We start from the raw sequence: 21,125 nt of genomic DNA, 5'->3' as shown, positions 1-21,125 counted from the left end.
GCAGAATAATGATAACAGTGCTACAGTTTACAGATGGGTCTGGTTTAGAAAATTCAGCTCTAGGTAGGTTTAGAGAATATATCTCCAGTTGAAATAACAGACTAGCAACTGATCCATCAGGCCAATTGAAGATGTCTGTGAAGGCAGTAGACACTAAGGGTCAGCAACAAGAATCCCTGGTAGAGTCGTAACAGGAGGGAAACTGCAGGCTGAGTTCTGAGGCCAAGTGAAGGAGTAACCCCACTTCCGTGGAAAACGGAAGGGAAGAGACACAACATGGATGCAGTTGCCTGGGGTGTGATTACGGCAGCCATGAGACTCCAAGTCCCACTGCTTTATGTCAGAGCCCTGGTACCTCCTGCGTGCGCGCGCGTGTATCCACGTGCACGTGCACACAGCCTGTCATGCCCGGCCCTGCAACCTCACGGACTGTAGCCTGCCAGCGTCTGCAAAGTGCTTCTGTGTGTCTTTTTGTAGTTAATCAACTCCTCCCACAGCCAGTCCCTAGCAACCAACGATCAATCTGTTTTTAGATTTTTTTTTGCCTTTTTATGTCATATAAATGTAACTATAGAGTATATGTTTTAAACTTTCTTTCACTAATGCTTCTAAAATTCATCTTTGTTGCTTATATTGATGCTTTATTTTTATACTAAGTTGTATTCCATTACATTTGTTATTGTTCAGTCACTCAGTTGTGTCTGACTCTTTGTGACCCCATGGACTGCAGCGCATCAAGCTTCCCTGTCCTTCACCATCTCCCAGAGCTAGCTCAAACACATGTCCATGGATTCAGTGATGCCATCCAACCGTCTTGTCCTCTGTCATCCACTTTCCTCCTGCCTTCAATCTTTCCCGGCTTTGGTTATCCATTCAGCAGTTGCTTCTATTATATGATTATAATAAATAAAACTTTTACAAACATCTGTAAACAGGCTTTTTGTGGACATGGGTTATCAATTTTCTTGGTTAAAATACTAGAAGTGGGGGTTCTGGGTCACATAGTAAGTGAATTGATAACATTACTGCTGTTCCTTCTGCTAAGTCGCTTCAGTTGTGTCCGACTCTGTGTGACCCCATAGACGGCAGCCCACCAGGCTCCCCCATTCCTGGGATTCTCCAGGCAAGAACACTGGAGTGGGTTGCCATTTCCTTCTCCAATGCATGAAAGTGAAAAGTGAAAGTGAAGTCGCTCAGTCGTGTCCGACTCTTAGCGACCCCGTGGACTGCAGCCCACCAGGCTCCTCGATCCATGGGATTTTCCAGGCAAGAGTACTGGAGTGGGGTGCCATTGCCTTCTCCAGATAACATTACTAGAAACTGCCAAAGACTTTAACCTTTCACATCCCCATCACTAATGTGTCTGAGGCCTCCAGGTGCCCTACATTCTCAATGGCATTTTTTAATTTTAGTCAGTGAGTATGTAGTGGTTTCTCACTATGATTTTAATTGCAGTTTCTCTGATGACTAGTGATGTTTAGTTTCTTTTCAAATGTTTATTTACCATCTATATGTCTTCTTTGGTAAAGGGTCTGTTCAAGCTTTTACCAATTTTATTAGTTTCCTTGTCTTACTGAATTTTGAGAGGTATTTTAATATTCTGAACACAAGCCATTATCAGATATATGTCACTTATCTTTAATTTTCTTAATATCTTTCAAAGAAGAGATGACTTTTGACATAGTTCCGTTATCAATTCTCTTTTGTCATGGTCTGTGCTCCCTGTAGCTTATTTAAGAAATCTTTGCCTAACTCAAAATCAAAAAGATTTTCTCCTACATCTTCTAGAAGTTTTTATATGTGTAACGCTGACATTTAGATACAGATCATTTCAAGTTAATTTTACACATGGTGCAAAAAAAGGTCGAGGTTATTTACTTATCTAGCATATAAATGGCCAATAGTTCCAGCACCCATTGCTGAAAAGATTATCTTTTACATACTGACTTACTCTGGCACTTGGGTTGAAAATCAATAACCATACATATGTGTGGTCTATTTCTGAACTCTTGATATTATTCCCTTGATCTATGTCTCTCTTTTAGTCAGTACTACACCATCTTGATTACTCTATCTTTAGAGTAAGTCTTCAAGTGGGTAATGTGACTACTTCAACTATTTTCTTCTTATTCAGAATTACCTGTTTCAATGATTTTAGTTCCTTTGCTTTTCGATAGAAATTTTAGAATTTCCCTGTCAATTTCTACACAAAAAAATCGTGCTAGGATATTGATTGGGATTGCATTGAATGTGTAAATCAATTTGAGATAAATTGATATCTAAATTTTCCAACCCATGAGCACAGTTGTATCTATCCATTTATAAGATTCTCTCACCAACATTTTGTCACTGTGAGCATTTCAGTCTTTTTCATCTAAATAGTTCATATTTTTAATGCTATTATACTAAAGAGTCTGAAATGCCGTTCAGTTCAGTGCAGTCGCTCAGTCATGTCCAACTCTTTGCAACCCCATGAATCGCAGAACGCCAGGCCTCCCTGTCCATCACCAACTCCTGGAGTTCACCCAGACTCATGTGCATCAAGTCAGTGATGCCATCCAGCCATCTCATCCTCAGTCGTCCCCTTTTCCTCCTACCCCCAATCCCTCCCAGAATCAGGGTCTTTTCCAGTGAGTCAACTCTTCAGATGAGGTGGCCAAAGTATTGGAGTTTCAGCTTCAGCATCATTCCTTCCAATGAACACCCAGGACTGATCTCCTTTAGGATGGACTGGTTGGATCTTCTTGCAGTCCAAGGGACTCTCAAGAGTCTTCTCCAACACCATAGTTCAAAAGCATCAGTTCTTTGGCACTCAGCTTTCTTCACAGTTCAACTCTCACATCCATACACGACCACTGGAAAAACCATAGCCTTGACTAGACAGAACTTTGTTGGCAAAGTAACGTCTCTGTTTTTCAATATGCTATCTAGGTTGGTCATAACTTCCTTCCAAGGAGTAAGCGTCTTTTGATTTCATGGCTGCAATCACCATCTGCAGTGATTTTGGAGCCCCAAAAAATAAAGTCTGACACTGTTTCCTCTGTTTCCCCAATTTCCTATGAAGTGATGGGACCAGATGCCATGATCTTCGTTTTCTGAATGTTGAGCTTTAAGCCAACTTTTTCACTCTCCACTTTCACTTGCTCACTTGCATCAAGAGGCTTTTAGTTCCTCTTCACTTTCTGCCATAAGGGTGGTGTCATCTCATATCTGAGGTTATTGAGATTTCTCCTGGCAATCTTGATTCCAGCTTGTGCTTCTTCCAGCCCAGCATTTCTCCTGATGTACTCTACATATAAGTTAAATAAGCAGGGTGACAATATACAGCCTTGACACATTCCTTTTCCTGTTTGGAACCAGTCTGTTGTTCCATGTCCAGTTTTAACTGTTGCTTCCTGACCTGCATATAGGTTTCTCAAGAGGTAGGTCAGGTGGTCTGGAATTGCCATTTCTTTCAAAATTTTCCACAGTTTATTGTGATCCACACAGTCAAAGGCTTTGGCATAGTCAATAAAGCAGAAATAGAAGTTTTTCTGGAACTCTCTTGCCTTTTCGATGATCCAGCAGATGTTGGCAATTTGATCTCTGGCTCCTCTGCCTTTTCTAAAACCAGCTTGAACATCTGGAAGTTCACAGTTCACGTATTGCTGAAGCAGTACTTGGGTACAATCTCAAAAGTGATAGAATGATCTCAATTCATTCCAGGGCAAACCACTGAACATCACAGTAATCCAAGTCTATGCCCCAACCACTGATGGCAAAGAAGCTAAAGTTTACTGGTTCTATGAAGACCTACAACACCTTCTAGAACTAACATCAAAAAAAGATGTCCTTTTCATCATAGGGGATTAGAATGCAAAAGTAGGAAGTCAAGAGATACCTAGAATAACAGGCAAGTTTGGCCCTGGAGTACAGAATGAAGCAGGACAAAGGCTAACAGTTTTGTCAAGAGAACTCACTGGTCATGGACAACACCCATTTCCAACAACCCAAGAGATGACTTTATACACGGTATAAATATAGATGATATATATAGAAATCATATTGATTATATTCTTTGCAGCCAAAGATGGAGAAGTATACAGTCAGCAAAAACAAGACCTGGAGCTGACTGTTGCTCAGATCATGAGCTCCTTATTGCAAAATTCAGGCTTAAATTGAAGAAAGTAGGAAAAATCACTCAGCCATTCAGGTTTGACCTAAATCAAATCCCTTATGTGTTTTAGAGTTTCATATGTATGATTGCCTATATCAGGAATTTGTTTTAATTTATTTTAATCGGTGAGTAGCATTCCATTGTATGAATATATTATTTTTAGTTTTTTTATCCAGTCATCAACTGGTAGATATACACATATTTTCAATTTTTGGCCATTATGAATAATATCACTATACAGGTTTTCTTATAGATATATCTTTTTCTTGGGCAAGCACTTAGAAGTAAAATTACTGAGTCCTATATATGATAAGTATATGTTTAATTTTTAAAAAACTGCCAAACTGTTTTCCAAAGCATATATACCATTTTTATCCCTACTAGCAATGAACAGGGGTCCAGTTTGTCTATATCCTCATCAAAGCTTAGTAATTTCATACTTTTTGGTTTAGGCCATTCTAGTGGCTATATAGTGGTAGCTTTAGATTTAAACTGGCATTTATTTATTTCTAATGCAAGGAGATCCAACCAATCCATTCTGAAGGGGATCAGCCCTGGGATTTCTTTGGAAGGAATGATGCTAAAGCTGAAACTCTAGTACTTTGGCCACCTCATGTGAAGAGTTGACTCATTGGAAAAGACTCTGATGCTGGGAGGGATTGGAGGCAGGAGGAGAAGAGGAAGACAGAGGATGAGATGGCTGGATGGCATCACTGACTCGATGGACGTGAGTCTGAGTGAACTCTGGGAGTTGGTGATGGACAGGGAGGCCTGGCGTGCTGTGATTCATGGGGTCGCAAAGAGTCGGACACGGCTGAGCGACTGAACTGAACTGAATGATTTTTTGCATCTTTCCATGTGTCTGCTCATTATTTGTATCTCTTTCTACATCTTCTTTGATGAAGTATCTCTTAAGGTCTTTTGCTTATCTTTAATTTGGCTGTTAGTCTTTTAATTGTGAAGTGGTACAATTAAAAACAAAATCCTGGATACAAGTTCTTTTTCTGGATTTTACCTGTTGTTAATCCCTCCAATGCCTTTCATTTTAGATATTATATTTTCTAGCCCTAGAAATTCCATTTGATTCTCTTTGTATCTTCATTTTTTTCTACCTCTTTTAAATTTCAAGTATGTTTATAATAGCTATTTTAACATCACTGTCTGTTAATTTTATCATCTCTACCATTTCCAGGTCTGTTTCTATTGATTTTACTTTTTTCTATTTTATAAATCATATTTTCAGGCTTTTTTGTGTTCCTGATGACTTTTTATTAGATGACAATCATTCTGAAGGGGTTCCTAGGTGGCACAGTGGTAAAAAAAATATATATATATATCTGCCTGCAACGCGAGAGACTCAAGTTCAATTCCTGGGTCAGGAAGATCCCCTGGAAGAGAAAATGGCAATCCACTCTAGTATTCTTACCTGGACAATCCCACAGATAGAGGAGCCTCGTGGGCTACGGTCCACGGGGCCACAGAGTCAGACACAACAGAGCACGCACACACAATGCCCGTCTTGTGAAACTGACACTGTTGAGTGCTCAGGTTGTAGATTTTTTTTCAAGAGTATGAACTTTGTCCTATCTCACAGTTACGTTACATGAACTCAGTTGAATTCTTTTGAGATTTGTTTTAAGCTTTGCTTAGGTACACCCTCTTTGTAGTGTTGTTAGCTCTATTGTAAAACCAATGCTCTTCTGAGGTTTTTACCCAGTGGCCTGTGTATTCTGAGGGACTTTCGCCGTGGCCAGTGGAAACACTGAACTCCAGCGTGAACTCTAGGAATTAGGGCTATTCTACTGCTCTCTGGTGGTTCTTCCCTCAGCCTCCTATAGTCCTCTCTTACAAACTCTCAGCCAGAAACTCAGAGGAGCCTCTCTGTAGATTCTTAGAATCAGAAACTCTCTTCTTTCAGCAGCTACTTGTCAAGTGTACAGTCTCACAGCTTGAGACTCACTGGCCTCTCTAATCTTTGTCTCTTCAGCTTAGAGAGAATGCTTAGTTCTCCTCCCTGTTCTTCAGCTTGGAAAATGTCTCTAGGCAGTAAGAGCAAACTTGTACAACTCATCTCATTTGTTTCTCATTTCAGGGAGCACAGTCACGCACTTCCAATTTTCCAGTGTTTAAAATCCATCTTTTTCATACATTGTGCCCAGTTTAAGAAGGGAGAGATCTTTGCTAGAAGCTTTGGATGAGAAAAGGGATATGATCTTACACGTATTTTAACATTATGAGACTGATGGGTTAGAAGTTGTTTACAGAAAGCAGAGAATGGAAGCTAGGATATAGGAGGCTATTACTATAATCCAGGCCAGACGTGACAGTCACTTGTGGGAACAGTAGACATGAAGCAAAATGGTAGAATTCTGGACTTGAAGAAACAATAAACAGGATTTGCTGATTGTTTGGATGTTGAGCATAAAAGGAAGAGAGCAGTGAAGAATAATTTAGGCTTAAGTAGCTAGAAGAATGGGGAGGTCAGTTTCAGTAGAATGTTGGGAAGAAATTCTGAAAGAGATGGATTGAAGAAAGAATGGTAAAGAGGATTCAGACACACCACTGAGGATACATAACTCTCTCAAGGAGTTTAGTCAGTCACATTCCATCTCTCAAGGAACTCACAGTCTAACTGGGGATGAAGGGAGAAGTGTAAAGAGAAAATTACATTAGAGTAAGGTGTACAGTAATAGAAGAGATCAAATGAAGAAGTCTCTAATATTTGTTATTGTTGTTCAGTCACTAAATCGTGTCCGACTCTTTGTGACTGCATGGACTGCAGCACACCAGGCTTCCCTGTCGCTCACTATCTCCCAGAGTTTGTTCTAACTCATGTCCATTGAGTCGCTGATGCCATCCAATCATCTCATCCTCTGCAGCCCCCTTCTCCTCCTGCCAGTATACAGTATTTCACAGAGGTGGTGAGGCTTGAGTTGCATGAAGAAGGACCAGTAAAATTTCACCAGAGGGAAGAGGTGGGCAAGGGCATTGCAGAAAGAAGGAAGAGCATGAGATAAGATGACAAATGGCAAACACTTCAGTGCATTCAGGGGACCTTAATTTTCTATGCCTCAGCCTAAGGTGGGAATGGGGATTTGTGAAGGAAGGCAATGCCAAAGAATGTTCAGACTACAGCACAATTGCACTCATCTCACATGCTAGGAAAGTAATGCTCAAAATTCTCCAAGCAAGGCTTCAACAGTACATGAACTGTGACCTCCCAGATGTTCAAGCTAGATTTGGAAAAGGCAGACAAACCAGAGATCAAATTGCCAATATCCGTTGGATCATAGAAAAAGCAAGAAAGTTCCAGAAAAACATGTACTTCTGCTTTATTGACTATGCCAAAGCCTTTGACTGTATGGATCACAATAAACTGTGGAAAATTCTTCAAGAGATAGGAATACCAGACCACCTTACCTGCCTCCTGAGAAATCTATACGCAGGTCAAGAAGCAACAGTTAGAACTGGACATGGAACAACAGACTGGTTCCAGATTGGGAAAGGAGTACATCAAGACTGTATATTGTCACCCTGCTTATTTAATTTATATGCAGACTACATCATGAGAAATGCCGGGCTGGATGAAACACAAGCTGGAATCAAGATTGCCAGGAGAAATATCAATAACCTCAGATATGCAGATGACATCACGCTTATGGCAGAAAGTGAAGAAGAACTAAAGAACCTCTTGATGAAAGGGAAAGAGGAAAGTGAAAAAGTTAGCTTAAAATTCAACATGCAGAAAACTTAAGTTCATGGCATCCAGTCTCATCACTTCATGGCAAATTGATGGAGAAACAATGGAAACAGTGAGAGGCTTTATTTTCTTGGGCTCCCAAATCACTGCAAATGGTGACTGCAGCCATGAAATTAAAAGACGATTGCTCCTTGGAAGAAAAGCTATGACCAAACTAGACAGCATATTAAAAAGCAGAGACATTACTTTGCCAGCAAAGGTCTGTCTAGTCAAAGCTGTGGTTTCTCCAGTAGTCATGTATGGATGTGAGAGTTGGACTATAAAGAAAGCCGAGCACAGAGGAATTGATGCTTTTGAACTGTGTTGGAGAAGACTCTTGAGAGTCCCTTGGACTGCAAGGAGATCCAACCAGTCCATCCTAAAGGAAATCCGTCCTGAATATTCATTGTAAGGACTGATGCTGAAACTCCAATATTTTGGCCACCTGATGCGAAGAATTGACTGATTGGAAAAGACCCTGATGCTGGGAAAGATTGAAGGCAGGAGGAGAAGGGGACGACAGAGGATGAGATGGCTGGATGGCATCACCGACTCGATGGACATGAGTTTGAGCAAGCTCTGGGGGTTGGTGATGGACAGGGAAAAGCCTGGCATGCTGCAGTCCATGGGGTCACAAAGAGTCAGTCATGACTGCGCGACTGAACTGAAGCAAGATAAAAAGGCAGTGAAAAGGTTTGTTGATAAAGACCCTTCTTTACCATGTATATACCTTAGACTGTAGTCTCTAAGTAATGGAAATGCCTCTAAGCTCTGGAATGTGACTGGAGGAATTGAATAGGAGAGCTGGTTAAAGGGCCTGAGTAAGAAACCATTGAGGCTTGAATGAAGCCAAGGAGATAGTGTTGGGGGTAGGATCTCACCAAGACTTTAGCTGAGGAATTGAGAGGTTTTGGTGAGCTGATGGATGGAGTGAATTAAGAGGGAAAGAAGAAGGAGTTGAAAATGACATTTAGGTTTTTGGCCTCACCATTTAAGGAGATGATGGTGCTACTAGCTAAACTTGGGAAAGCAGATATTTGTACAATAAAATACTTTACCTGCCTTCCCCAGGAGTGAGAATTCAGTCAATGATTAGAAGGGCTTTAATCTCCTACGCTGGTGGTCTTCATCATGTCTCCTCCCTGCCTACCAGCAGCATCAAAAAACCTAAAGGCTGTGGGAAAATATGATGTTGCCTATACAGATAGCTTTAATACAGTTCCCTTAACTAGTTTGCCTTTTATCAGCCCCCGGGGCTTCCCTGGTGGTTCAGACAGTAAAAAAATATGCCTGCAATGCAGACCAGGGTTCAATCTCTGGATAAGGAAGATCCCCTGGAGAAGGAAATGGCAACCTACTCCAGTATTCTTGCCTGGAGAATTCCATGGACAGAGGAGCCTGGTGGGCTACAGTCTATGGGGTCGCAAAGAGTCAGACAGAACTGAGTGACTAACAGTTGTATATAAATACCCCTGGAACTGCAATAGATTCTGTATCTGGTCAGGTTAATCTAAGAGCTTACGTTTCTCATCATACACACAAGTGACAGAGGTAAGATCACTCATTGTTGTACTTTGCATAGACTGGTGTCAACGCAACAGTGACGGAGAAGTAACTCTGATCTTCCCAGAACAGGTCTCCCCTATGCTCTCGGATCTAACCATAGTGCCCTTTTTGTTCCTCCAACCAGTCATGCCATACTGCAGGGCCTTTACGTGTTCTATTTTGTCTCTTGGGATAGCGACCTGCCCTACTCCATAACTTATTATATCATAGCAAGACTCTTCTTGTCTTTTGAGTCTCTTTCCCTAACCACTTTTTGGAACATCTGTTAACTTCACTTGGTCTTTATCATGTCACATTATTACTTTTCTTCCTAACATCTTGTAATCTGTAGTTATCTACTTTCTTGTTTAATTATTTTACATCTGTTGCCCATACAAGACTTTATATTTACTTTGTCTTCACTATAAGATGATTAATATTACCTGTACCTTGAGCGTACTCAGTAAAGATATGTTATATGAATAAGAAGGAAAATGCAGATAATGAGGGTGTTTATTAAAAAGCATTTTATCTATGAGCTAACAGAAGAAAGTATGATTTCAGGATGGGAGGAATTCCCTGTTGTTTTTGAAACTGTAGCACACACAGGTAATAGCTTTCCCTAAGATTGGTCCTGTGTGATTGTGCAAACAGAGTTGCCAAGATTACACTGGTGTTTCAGCCTGGTTAATTAATGCTAACGGATGAAATAAACAACCTCAAGATCTCAGTAAGACTGTAGGTTTTTCTCATGTTACAGAGTGTTTGATCACTGTTTTCTATGTGGTAATTTAGTGACTCCAGCGTCTTCTTTTTGTGGCTCTACTACTCTTTCCGTGATACTTTGGGATCCTTCACTGAATCCCCTCTATTACACCCAGCTAACAGCCAGAAGGGAATCTTCCATGGTTATATAAGAGATTTCACAGACCAGCTGTGCAAGCGGTATGCATCACTTTTGCACACATTCTATCTGGTCAGAATGAGGCACATGGCCCCCATGTGACTGCAAAGGAAACTGGGAAATGTAGTCTTCCTGTGTGTCCAGGAAAAAGAAACTGGATCTGTGAGCATGGAGCCAGCCTCTGCTACAGCAGGGGACTTCAGCTGGTTACCATGAAGATTATATAGTTAATATATGCAAAATACTCAGAATAGTACCCAGTGCATTAGGGACATCCATGATTCCAGGTAAGTTGCAAGAAGAGTTTCTCTGTTTGTACTAATTACTGTTTGCTAAACAAAGCTAGTATTCTCAAAGTTTCTGCAAACCCAACAGCTGGCTAGAGAGTTTCGTGAGCCCCAGTGCCCAAGGAGGCCAGCCAGAAATGCAGATGTCACCGCCAAGTCCGTGCGGCACATCCTCGTGCTTTGTTTAATTTGGTTCCCTGGGTGGGATAAGTTTTACGAGCAGGTGTTCTGGTTAATTAGGTGATTAATACTCCTCAAATTGGAGAGCCATTTCCCCAGTGACAGTTCTTGCTCTGCTCAAATATGAGATAAATCTTCATTGATAGTTTGAAGAGGAAACTGACTGAGCTCACCAACCTGCCAGGCCTCTCAGGGCATCTCCCTGGCCGACCCCAACAGCTGGCTGAGTCACCATCTAGATGCACCAATTCAGGGAGACGAAAGCGCCCGGATCATCTGGCCTCCTCTCAGACCAGGGCAAAGTGGGCCTGGAGCCTCAGTAAAGGTTCCCTTCTGGGGATTCCAGTCTGTATCATCGCTCAAAGTCAGAGTCATTGTCTCTACACAGAGTCCTCCAACTTCTCTGGCAAGGTGACCAAGCCCCTCCAAAGGCAAATCAGGCATCCAAGTTCTTTCTCTCAAATTTTGTCTCAGATCAATAGAAACATGTCTCCAAATCCTCATACACCACGTTCCCAGAGCCCTCTCACCAACCCCTCACACCATTCTATTTCTGCCTTCTTGTCTTTGCTTCCCTCAGTGCAAAGACTCTTTTCCCTCTCATTGATTTCATCAAATGTATGCACCCCTCAAAAGCCAAATGGTATCCCTCAGCCCTCCTGATTCAGCTTGCAGTGCTTTTTTCCTCTTTAGAATTTTCATAGCAATTACTATATGACCATGCCAATTAGCATTTAGTTATATGCCCTATCTTTTCTTTCACATATCTTAATTTTGTCTTCCTAATTGGATTGTTGGCAGCTGTGGTCTATGTCTTCTCTTAGGCATGTGGGAAGGTCCCAATAATTGGTTGTTTGATTGCGTAAATTAAGCTAGATGCCATTCACCCTTCTAGAAAATGGTTCCGATCCATTCCGTTATACCGGCTTGAGCCACACGGCTGAAATCATGAGCACTTACTCATGTTCATCATGTGTTCCAGCTTTGCAATCACAGAGGGACTAGTCTCTTTCTCCAGTTCTAGTGACAAAAATCCTAGGAAACACTCTGATTTGCTCATTTCAGTCATTTGCTGAACCCCTAAAAAAATCTGTCTTGAGGGAAATAAGATTATGTAAGAACAAGAAAGTTCTGAGCCACAGTCACAATAGTTGGAGTAAGAGTAACAGTTGTCCACTATAGGTATACCTGGACTTTGGAAGATTCTGTTTATCTTCTTCTCCAAAATATATTATTTTAAAATTAGGTATTCATCATTAAGTATTTATCTTATCAGAATGGATCCTGCTTCTTGGGGAGACAATAGATTAACTGTCAATACGCCCTTACTGTTCGTGCTTTCTCAAAGAGAGAAAGACGACTTTGCATTGAAAGAAAAGGTAACAGAATTGGGTGGCAGTGGGCAGAGAATGATGTGGACAACCCATTAGACAATGGCCAGCATCATGTTAAGTTTTAATGGAGTAGGAGAAAATGTATCAGAACGAGAGAGAATATATATAGTTAGCAAAGAAACCTCCCAGGAATTCTAGAAGAATGTAACCTCTTCCTCCCCCAAAGATCAAGCAGTGCTCATTAAAATAAGTGAAACTATGGCAGGAGAATAGGGAGATGGGAAAGATCATTCACTCATGGATCCATTCATTTATTCACTCATCAGTCATCAAAGATTCATTTGTGTCTCTAGGCATCAAGGATGCAAAAACGGATTAGCCGTCTCTGAATGTTTGAAAATTTCTATAATAAAATGTTGGAACAAATGGATTATATGTGGTGACTGCCCTAGAGAATCTAATAGTCTGGCTCAGCAAGATCTCCTAGAGAAATCAACAGTTAAACCAACTCTGGGAGACTCCGATAGGGAAGAGCAGGGTAGGATGTTCCAGGAGGGGTGTCGGGAGGGTGTGGGGGAGTGGTGGGAGATGAGGTGGCAAAGACAGAAGTCTGTTTCCAAGTTCAAGACTGCACTGTCAGATTTGCTAGAAAGGTCCCTTGATCGTCGGAGCAAAAGATGGATTGGGAGTGGGAGGGACAAGCAAAATTAGAGAGCTGATATGGGGGCCAGTGTGAGCGATTGAAAGCTGGTTTTCATAACTGGGAACAATGATAGGAGCACCGAAGATGAAGAGGGGACAGACTCAGAAAATAATCATGGGGAGAATTAACAGGGCTCAGGAACTGAATGGCTGTGGTGTGAGGCAGAGACAAGCTGCTCTGGTTCTGCTTTGCCTTCCCCTGCATGTTCAGCCTACAGCTCCCTGAGTCTCCTTCGGCTGCACCGCTTCTACCTGCCTAGCTGAGTGTAGTTCGCAAAGAGCCTTCACCCATGGGCTCTTGTCTTCTTTGACCAAGAGGGTGATCAGGTGATGTCAGCAGGCCAACCAATCTCTTCCTCCTGGCTGGCTGGAAATCTTAGGTGCTTGGCACCTAGTTCTTGCCCTGGTTCTTATCTTTTTTGAAACCCCCCCTCTTTAATTTGTTCCTTGTATTTTTACATTACCCCCAAACCTTAAAAATTCATTTCTTTACTTCAGGTAGTTAGTTATTGCTGCAACCAGAAGACCTGCTGTGATTAAAAGGGCCTTACATTGAGACAGAAAACGGATTAGAAGAGAAAGGCTGAGGTGGGTTTCCTGGGGGAATGGGTGGGTAGTTTGCTTCTGAGAAGGCTATGGAAAAGTAAAGGGAACATTTTTTTGATTTGAAAGAAGATCCAAAAATCCCCAGAGACTTGTGTAGCAGTCTGAAAATCATTCCACAGAGTATAAAAGTCATCTCTGGAACTTAGACATAAAGTCCTACCCAATAGCCTGACCTCATAAGGACTTAGACTTCTTTACACAGAGCAATTCTTCCATGGGGAGGCTGACACATTCTGCAGATTCCTTGGAATCAGTGGAGCAGGGGAGTGGGTGGAGCCCCATACTGGGCATGGGGAGCGTGGGATCTGGCTCTGGCTGGCTTATTGATGTACTGCGTGACCTTGTACTGGTGCCTTTCCCTCTCTGAGACTTAATTTCCATGTTATGAGATATAAGGGTTGAATTTTATTGGGGGTTCTCCAAAAATTTCAAAAGAATATCAAGTTTACACACAGAAGGGCCAGTGATACTGGGAAACTGAATTTAACGCTACTTAAACAATATCTATTTATTTATATTTATTTGGCTGTGCCAGGCCTGAGTTGTAGCACGTGGGCTCGTTTTCACTGTGGCATGCAGACTCTTAGTTGTGGCATGCAGGATCTATTTCCCTGACCAGGGAAGAACCTGTGCCCCTGTTTTCGGAGGACAGAGTCTTAGCCACTGAATCGTTAGAGAAGTCCCTAGTATTGAATGAACTTTGAGCCATTTTATTGTAGGGCTCTTAAATGCTCTTTAATACACTTATCTGTGATGCCATCACCAGGAGAGGCGAAAGTGAGCAGCGTTCCTTCCTCTGGTTTTGCCCAAGGAAACTTCCACCCAGGAAAAAACATGTGGAAGCAGCAGTCATCAGAACACACTGCAGAGATGGTGGATTAGGTGATGTCTAAGGTTGTTCCAGCCTACACACCCCGTGGTTCTGGGCAGCCATTGTCCTGTGTACCTCCTGTTTCTCCCACTCCCCCTTTCTTGGGTTTGACTGACTCTGGGCTCTGTTCTAAGGTGGCTTTCCCAGGGAAGAGCAAACTTGAATGCCTATAAAGTCACTTAAAGATCTAGTCAGGCTCATGAACTCCCCTCCCAGCAGCTTCAGTGGAAAACACCCTACCCACCCCAACATACACACACACACACACACACACACACACACACACACTCACACACACACACATACACTGTGCTTAGAGCCCAGCCTGAAGGGATTGCAAAACATGCTCTTGTATGCGTTTGAAAAAACAAAGAAAACCCTACTCCTTTCTGTTCCAGACAGTCTGAGACACTTGTGTGCCCTTGGGCCTTTGCCCAGTTCTCTCATCTGCCTCAGTCCTGGTACTAAATTGGTTCAAGGTTTGGGAGGAAAGCTTCAGAGGAAAGGATGTTTAGAGTTCTTAAATGCTGAAGTCACCCGTCGACCCTCTATGGCCACCAGAGGGCGATGACAACAGCATCTGTGCTGAAAGCTGCTCCCAAGAATAACAGCAGTAAATTGCACCTAATGTGTTTGTGAATGATGGAGGGGCCGAAGTGTGTGCGTGAGTGCCTGTGTGTGTACATGTACATACAACTGGGTGCCTGGGGCTAAAACTTTGAAAACCCACTAAATACAGTGAAATAAAATCTGCACCTCTCCTGTATATTCACAGGATATAGTCCAAGCAGCTGAAAGTTCCCTTGAAGGAAAGCGCAGTAGAAGGGATCAGAGCAGCGTCTATGTGGGAGAAAATGGAAGAGCTGTCAGGAGCGCAGTTGCTGCCGTTGGCACAGTGTGTGTGGGAGCATGCATGCACACGTGTTACGTGACTGAGTGTGAATGTGTATGAGTATGTGGAAGCATGTTTGTATACGAGTGGGTGTGTGTGATGATATGTGTGATGGTGTGTGTAGGCATTGGTGTATCTGTAGGTATGAGTGTGTGTGGGTGTGTATGAATGTGTATATATGCAAAGGCTCATTCAGATGTTTTCACTGTGAGCAGACCTCAAGTTTGGGCAATACTTCCTCCAGTTCCTGCCCTCTCCCTCCAAACAAACAAACAAAATCATTCCTACAAGTATTTATGGAGCCCCTAACACATACCCTCCCCAGGGCATCTGGAAAGCTCAGGCCTGGCCAATTTAGAGCAGGCACTGGGAGAGGAAGGCACTAGAGGCAGAAGGGATGCCTTGCAGGTAATGAGTGTTTTGAAAATCACACTTGTCCTTCTTTGATGCTCCAGACAACCCAGGGAGGCGGGCCCAGACAGTGATGTGGCCTCCCTGCTTTGAGGAAACCAAGGTTCAGGTGACACAACTGACCCAAAGTCACCTGGTCAGGAAGCAGAAGCTCAAGGCCTAGAAACCCAGCACTGTCAACCCAGGGGTCCACGGCCCAGCCATCACTACTCTCAGCAGCACAGCCAGTGTCGGGGCTGGGCAAAGAAGCAATGATTCCAAGTAGGGCTTACCGACAGTGACCTGAACAACTCAGGTGGCCGTTTTCTGACACTTGTGATCGTGGAGGGCAGTCGTGTCCATGCAACAGGTCCTTCAGGAAGAAGTGGATCTTGGCCAAGATCAGGCAGGACCTTTGAGGATCTTTGTAGATGAGGCAGGGCTGCAGCTTTGATGGACTGGGAAGTAAAACATGGTGCATGAGAGGGCCGCGGTTTGGGGTCCCCCGGGGCTGTGTGACTTCAGGTAAGTCACTTCACTTCTCTGAGCTCTGAGGTTTTAATCTGTAGGATAGGGGTCCACAAATGCCCCCTTGCGGGACGACGTTGGGACAGAAGGTAGACCTGTAAGCAGCATGCCGAGCTCAGTGCCGGAATAAAGACAATGTATCACCAGCCTGGTCAGTCCTTGGCTCCCTAGAGTGAAAAAGCCTCAATTCTGGGGCCCTGCTGGTCGAGCGAGTCCCTCTTCCCGCCCGTTCCTTCTCCCTCCTCTGTGGCCTCCTCCCTTCGTGCTCCCCGGTCGCTCCAGCAAAGTTCCCAACTTAGTCGACATGACGCGCGGCGCAGCCAATGGGAGGCGGAGCTGGCGTTTTTGGGGGGGCGGGAGGGGTGGGCCCCGCGTCTCCGGTGTCTGCCCAGCTCAGTGAATGGAGAGAGCGAGCGCCGGCCAGCTCACCCAGCCGCCCCGTGCCCCGGCCGCCGCCGCCGCCGCGCTCCTGAGCCCGGCCCCAAGCCGCACCGCTCCGGGCGCCGCGCCCCACTGCGCTCTGCCCAGGTTTCCCACCCGGCCCGCGCCCCCGGCCGCGGTCCGGTGGGGCCAGGGGGCGCTCGGCACCTGGGCACTCCGAGCGATGCGCAGCGGGGCAGCGCCGGCCCCGCCGATGGAGCTGCTGCCGCCGCCGCCGCCCGGCGCGCCCCGCTCCGCCCGCGCCCCGTGCGCCTGAGCGCCGAGCTCGCTCCTCCTCCGCGCTAACTCCGCTGCCCGCTCCCCAGGCAGTCCGGGCTCTTAGCTCATCTCCGCGGGCTCCACGCGTCTTGCCCTGCCGAGGCAGCCTCCTCCGGGCGCGGGCCCTTGCACACTATGGCCCCCGGGCGGACGGGGGCCGGCGCCGCCGTGCGCGCCCGCCTGATGCTGGCCTTGGCGTTGGCGAGTGTTCTGAGCGGGCCCCCCGCTGCCGCCTGCCCCACCAAGTGTACCTGCTCCGCCGCCAGCGTGGACTGCCATGGGCTGGGCCTCCGGGCCGTTCCCCGGGGCATCCCCCGCAACGCCGAGCGCCTGTAAGTACCCCCGCCCCGCCCTACCCCTCCCGGGCCACCCACCTGGGTCCCGCAGAAGGGCCCCCAGGCGCGCCAGACCCTTCCTTTCCCCTTGGTCGCCTTGGTTGCAGTCTGCCTTCCCCATCTCCTGGATGGGATCCTCCACCCTCTGAGTTGGGGGTCCGTGGCTTTGGACAGGTCTAGCGAGAGAGGGCTTGAGGCCCCCTGTGATGAGCGAAGAGCAGTGCCTCTTTAGGGGTGAAGGGTTCCAGAGGCAGGGCCAGCTGACAGTTTCCAAGGAGAATGCTGGCGCAAGGCGAGGGAGTAGATGACACTGCAGCCGGGGAGGTCTTACGGGGAGGTCTTAGGGTGAGAGGAAGGGGCCCGCGCTGTTTGAAGAGGGAGGGAAGAAGAAAGCGGAAGGGTGATGGGGCTGCAAGGGCACGGGGACGAGGAGGGCGGGCTCCAGAGACTGTGACCAGCTCGGAGATCAGCATGGGCCAGCCGCTCTCTGGCTGCCCTTGCGAGGAAAGTTGAGAGTGTGTCTGAAGGTCTAACTTCTTAGGAACCAAACCATTTCAGAGTGGGTGCTTGCAAAACCCGCCCTGCCTGGAGCGCAGCCTCCGAGAAGCCAAGTTGCAGCCTGGGTGAATTTTTTATGGCTCGGTTATAAATGCCTCTCCGAAAGGGGCCGGAGAATGGAAATGCTGACAGCCCTTTAAATGAGAGCGAGCGCTATAATCTTACAAACCGCACTCAACCTCGGATCCTGGGCTTGGCAGCAAGAGGAGAGGCGCTTGGAGAGTGGGGTGGATTGACCCTCGTTTTAACCCCAATTGTGCAACCAAATATTTACTTTTCATATGTCAACGTTTTGGAAACATTTATCATTTTGATCCTCGGACCAATTTCAAAACTTGGACTGAGGTGGGCTCTTTCTAGCCTGCAGTCGGGAGTGAAGAAGGAAGGAGAAATGGTGGAGGGGGGTTGGGAGGGCCTGGGAACACAGCCCAGAAGTGGGTGAGGGTTTGCTCTAGCTGGGAGCTTCCTGCGGGTCTTGGTTCTCCCTCTGCCCCTTCCCCACACGTCTTAGAGTAGGCGCAGGGGTCTCTGAGATTCTGCCTTCCGGCTGTAGTCTGGAGGAGAGTGGCAAGGGACTACGATGGATTGTCTTAGAGTGTGTTATTCCTGTTAATCACCTCCTGCCACTTCATTCTCTGCTGCCTACTCTTCCTATGTCCCTGAGCGGAGACTCAGTAGAATTGCCTTCCTTTTTCCTGCTCTCCTTTGGCTCAAAGCATTTTTTTATCCAGTGCAGTGATTATTCTGTGGGGGGTGAACCATATAGTTCTAGAGGAGGGTAGAGCTGAACCTTCATGCATGCAGGTGGAAAATGTAGCTTGGAAATGTGAAATGACTCACCTAAGGCCACACAGCATGTTGGTGGCAGTAAAAGGGCCAGAATCCAGGCTTCCACAACTGAATCAGATATTATATTCTCCCATGCCAGTGAAAAACTTGTTTTAGTGGTGTTTTTGGAAACCTATAACTGAGAAGCTTAAATTCCCCTCCCTCTTCACACCAGGGCCCACCACGTGAGTGAGTGAAATAAGAACTGTAGCTAGTGTTTAATGGATGCTTTGTGTGCTTCAGTTGTTTACATGTGTTATCTTGCTGAATCTCTACAACCGTCTTATTAGTTACAAAGGTAATGCTTATTATTCCACTTAACTGTTAAGCCTTTTTGTCATTGGCTCAAGGTCATGTAGTATCTAGTTAAGTGTTTGAGTATATCTGGCTCCCAAGTGTACACCCCTTACTCCTCTGCTGGACATCCTTGGAACAAGGGTCAACTTGGACCAAGATCTGTAAATAGATGGTCCTGGGAGGGCTCTCCTTGGGCTGGGGTCTTAGAATAGGCAACTGTCACTGCTGCTTTAGGTGCCTTGAAACAAACATTCTGCAAACATTCCCTTGCCTGGACATTAGCGCTCCTGTTTGGGGTCTCTTTGATATTTAAAATCATGTGGCATGTTTGAGGCTACAAGGAGAGTAGGCCCCTCTACTTCTGGCATGTAGGAAGTCCTCAAAAGCTGCAGGCACAGCTCTGCAGCCAGCATGGCACTGCACTGCCTCCCCCAGGAGACCCAGGCAGCTGGGGGCTGCCCATCTGCTCTGTCATTGAAGAAACTGGGTAGAAGCTGGAGTCCTGGGCATTCCCATGGGCCTCTGCCATCATGGCCGCCAGCAGGCACTGGCGGAGTAGGAGGTGCTTTGGAATGTGTGAATCTCACCTCCGTTGGTTCTGGCCATTGATGTCTTGTTTGCTGGGCTTGCATTAGGGTGAGGTGGTTGCCAAGGCTGGCTTTTCATCTAGTCTCTTTCCTCCTCGGGGTGGGGGTTGGGGGCAGGTTTTACAAGCAGGCTGGGTCAGAGTTACTGCAAGGATTAGGCACAGCCTCCCAACAGTTCCAATAGTCCTTCATCATCCCACACCCTCTCTGTCAGCTCACATGTAACATTTCAATTCTGCATAGTCTTGGGGGGAGGGGGTGGAATTTCTGAGTTATGCTAAGGATTTCTTTAGGGAGGAATTTTTCATTCACTCTTCCCTTCATTCATTCAACAAACGTAACTTGAGCGTCCACTGCATTCCAGTAACTGTATATAAAATCATGGCATATACAGAGGAAAACCAGTAATCCAACTTCAAGAATGTAATCAAAGGATAGAAGAAGGAACTTTCCTTTAGTGAGCCCTTTCAGCTTCTCAAGGCTCATGTTTTCATGTGGCTAAGTTTTATCAGCGGGGCTTCCTCAGTGGCTCAGTGGTAAAAAATATGACTGGGGTTTGATTCCTGAGTCCGGAAGATCCGCTGGAGAAGGATATGGCAATCCACTCCAACATTCTTGCCTGGAAAATCCCATGGACAGAGGAGCCTGGTGGGCTGCAGTTCACAGGATCGCGAAGAGTCAAACACGACTGAACGACCAAACAGGAACAACAGCAACTTTTGTCGGCGCTGCCTTTAGATGCTCGGGACCTTCCTAAAAGCCATTTTCTGATCTCAAATGTTTACGTTGCATTTTATAACAAAGAGGAAGCATTTTCTCCCTTCTGCATTCCTGCTATTCTGTCTCCCAAAGAGCCTTTTATGAAGGGGTGTGTGTGTGTGTGTGTGTGTGTGTGTGTGTGTGTGTGTGTGTGGTTGTCGCTCTGGTGGTGTTGTGACCGTGTCCACCCATGGCGTGCCTTTAAGGGAAACGTACATGAGGGTGATGTAGTCACCATTTGGACTTTGCTTCAGGCCTGGAATGGGGCCTGTTAAATTGTTCATAATTAAGCTGGTGTCTGTGAGCCTAGGGGTCTGTGTTCTAGCATACTCTCCATAATGCCAGCACATCACACAGAGAAACTCTCTGCCGTTTATAAACTACTGACAAAAATTTTTTTCCCCTTCAGTGGGGAGGTGACACCCACAAGAAAGCAAAATAAACGCAGAGGAGAATTCAGAGTAATTTATTATCCACGGAGCAGAGATAGAGAACAAGGGGAGAGGAAGCGAATGGGGGTGCCTGAAAGAAAACATTCACCGTGGAGCACAGAGTAAACAGATGCTGCACTGACCCTTCTGAGTACAAAAGGAGCCCACAGATGTAATTCTTCTCCAGCCACAACCTCGGCCCAGAAAGGAGGAGACAGATGAGCGTGAGCTCTCACGCAGGGCCCCTGCGCCCCGTCCTGCCTAGGCAGGCGGAGGCCTGCTCCTCACCCACAGCGAGGTGGTGGCCTGGACAGTGGAGGGGGGCAAGAGTGGACATCTTTGGTTTTTCACTTGGCTCTGGAACATGCTGGAGACTGCTGTATTTAAATAAACATTTCCTGTTTGCGAAAGAATACGGGCTAAAGGCTGAAACGTGAGAATGTGGTAACTTAATTTTCTCCATCACTCCAGATGACGGCAAGCTTTGCCGGTGGTTG

The 21,125-nt window shown here is 45.5% G+C and overlaps 1 protein-coding gene and 1 long non-coding RNA gene across 2 annotated transcripts in view; one reads left to right on the top strand and one right to left on the bottom strand.

Moving 5' to 3' along the window:
* Positions 1–16,552, bottom strand: part of LOC132657933 (uncharacterized) — a 31,601-nt gene extending 15,049 nt beyond the window's left edge. The window contains exon 1 of the long non-coding RNA XR_009596738.1: positions 15,900–16,552. This is a non-coding gene — a long non-coding RNA (uncharacterized LOC132657933). The remainder of the gene's footprint in view (positions 1–15,899) is intronic.
* Positions 16,530–21,125, top strand: part of SLIT3 (slit guidance ligand 3) — a 723,236-nt gene continuing 718,640 nt past the window's right edge. Inside the window, exon 1 of the mRNA XM_027979969.2 lies at positions 16,530–17,165. Coding sequence (XP_027835770.1) covers positions 16,969–17,165 — 197 coding nt within the window. The 5' untranslated portion in view covers positions 16,530–16,968. The remainder of the gene's footprint in view (positions 17,166–21,125) is intronic.

This window comes from Ovis aries, chromosome 16 (genome assembly GCF_016772045.2).
Source record: "Ovis aries strain OAR_USU_Benz2616 breed Rambouillet chromosome 16, ARS-UI_Ramb_v3.0, whole genome shotgun sequence".
Taxonomy (NCBI): domain Eukaryota; kingdom Metazoa; phylum Chordata; class Mammalia; order Artiodactyla; family Bovidae; genus Ovis; species Ovis aries.
This window is presented reverse-complemented; position numbering and strand designations above follow the sequence as displayed.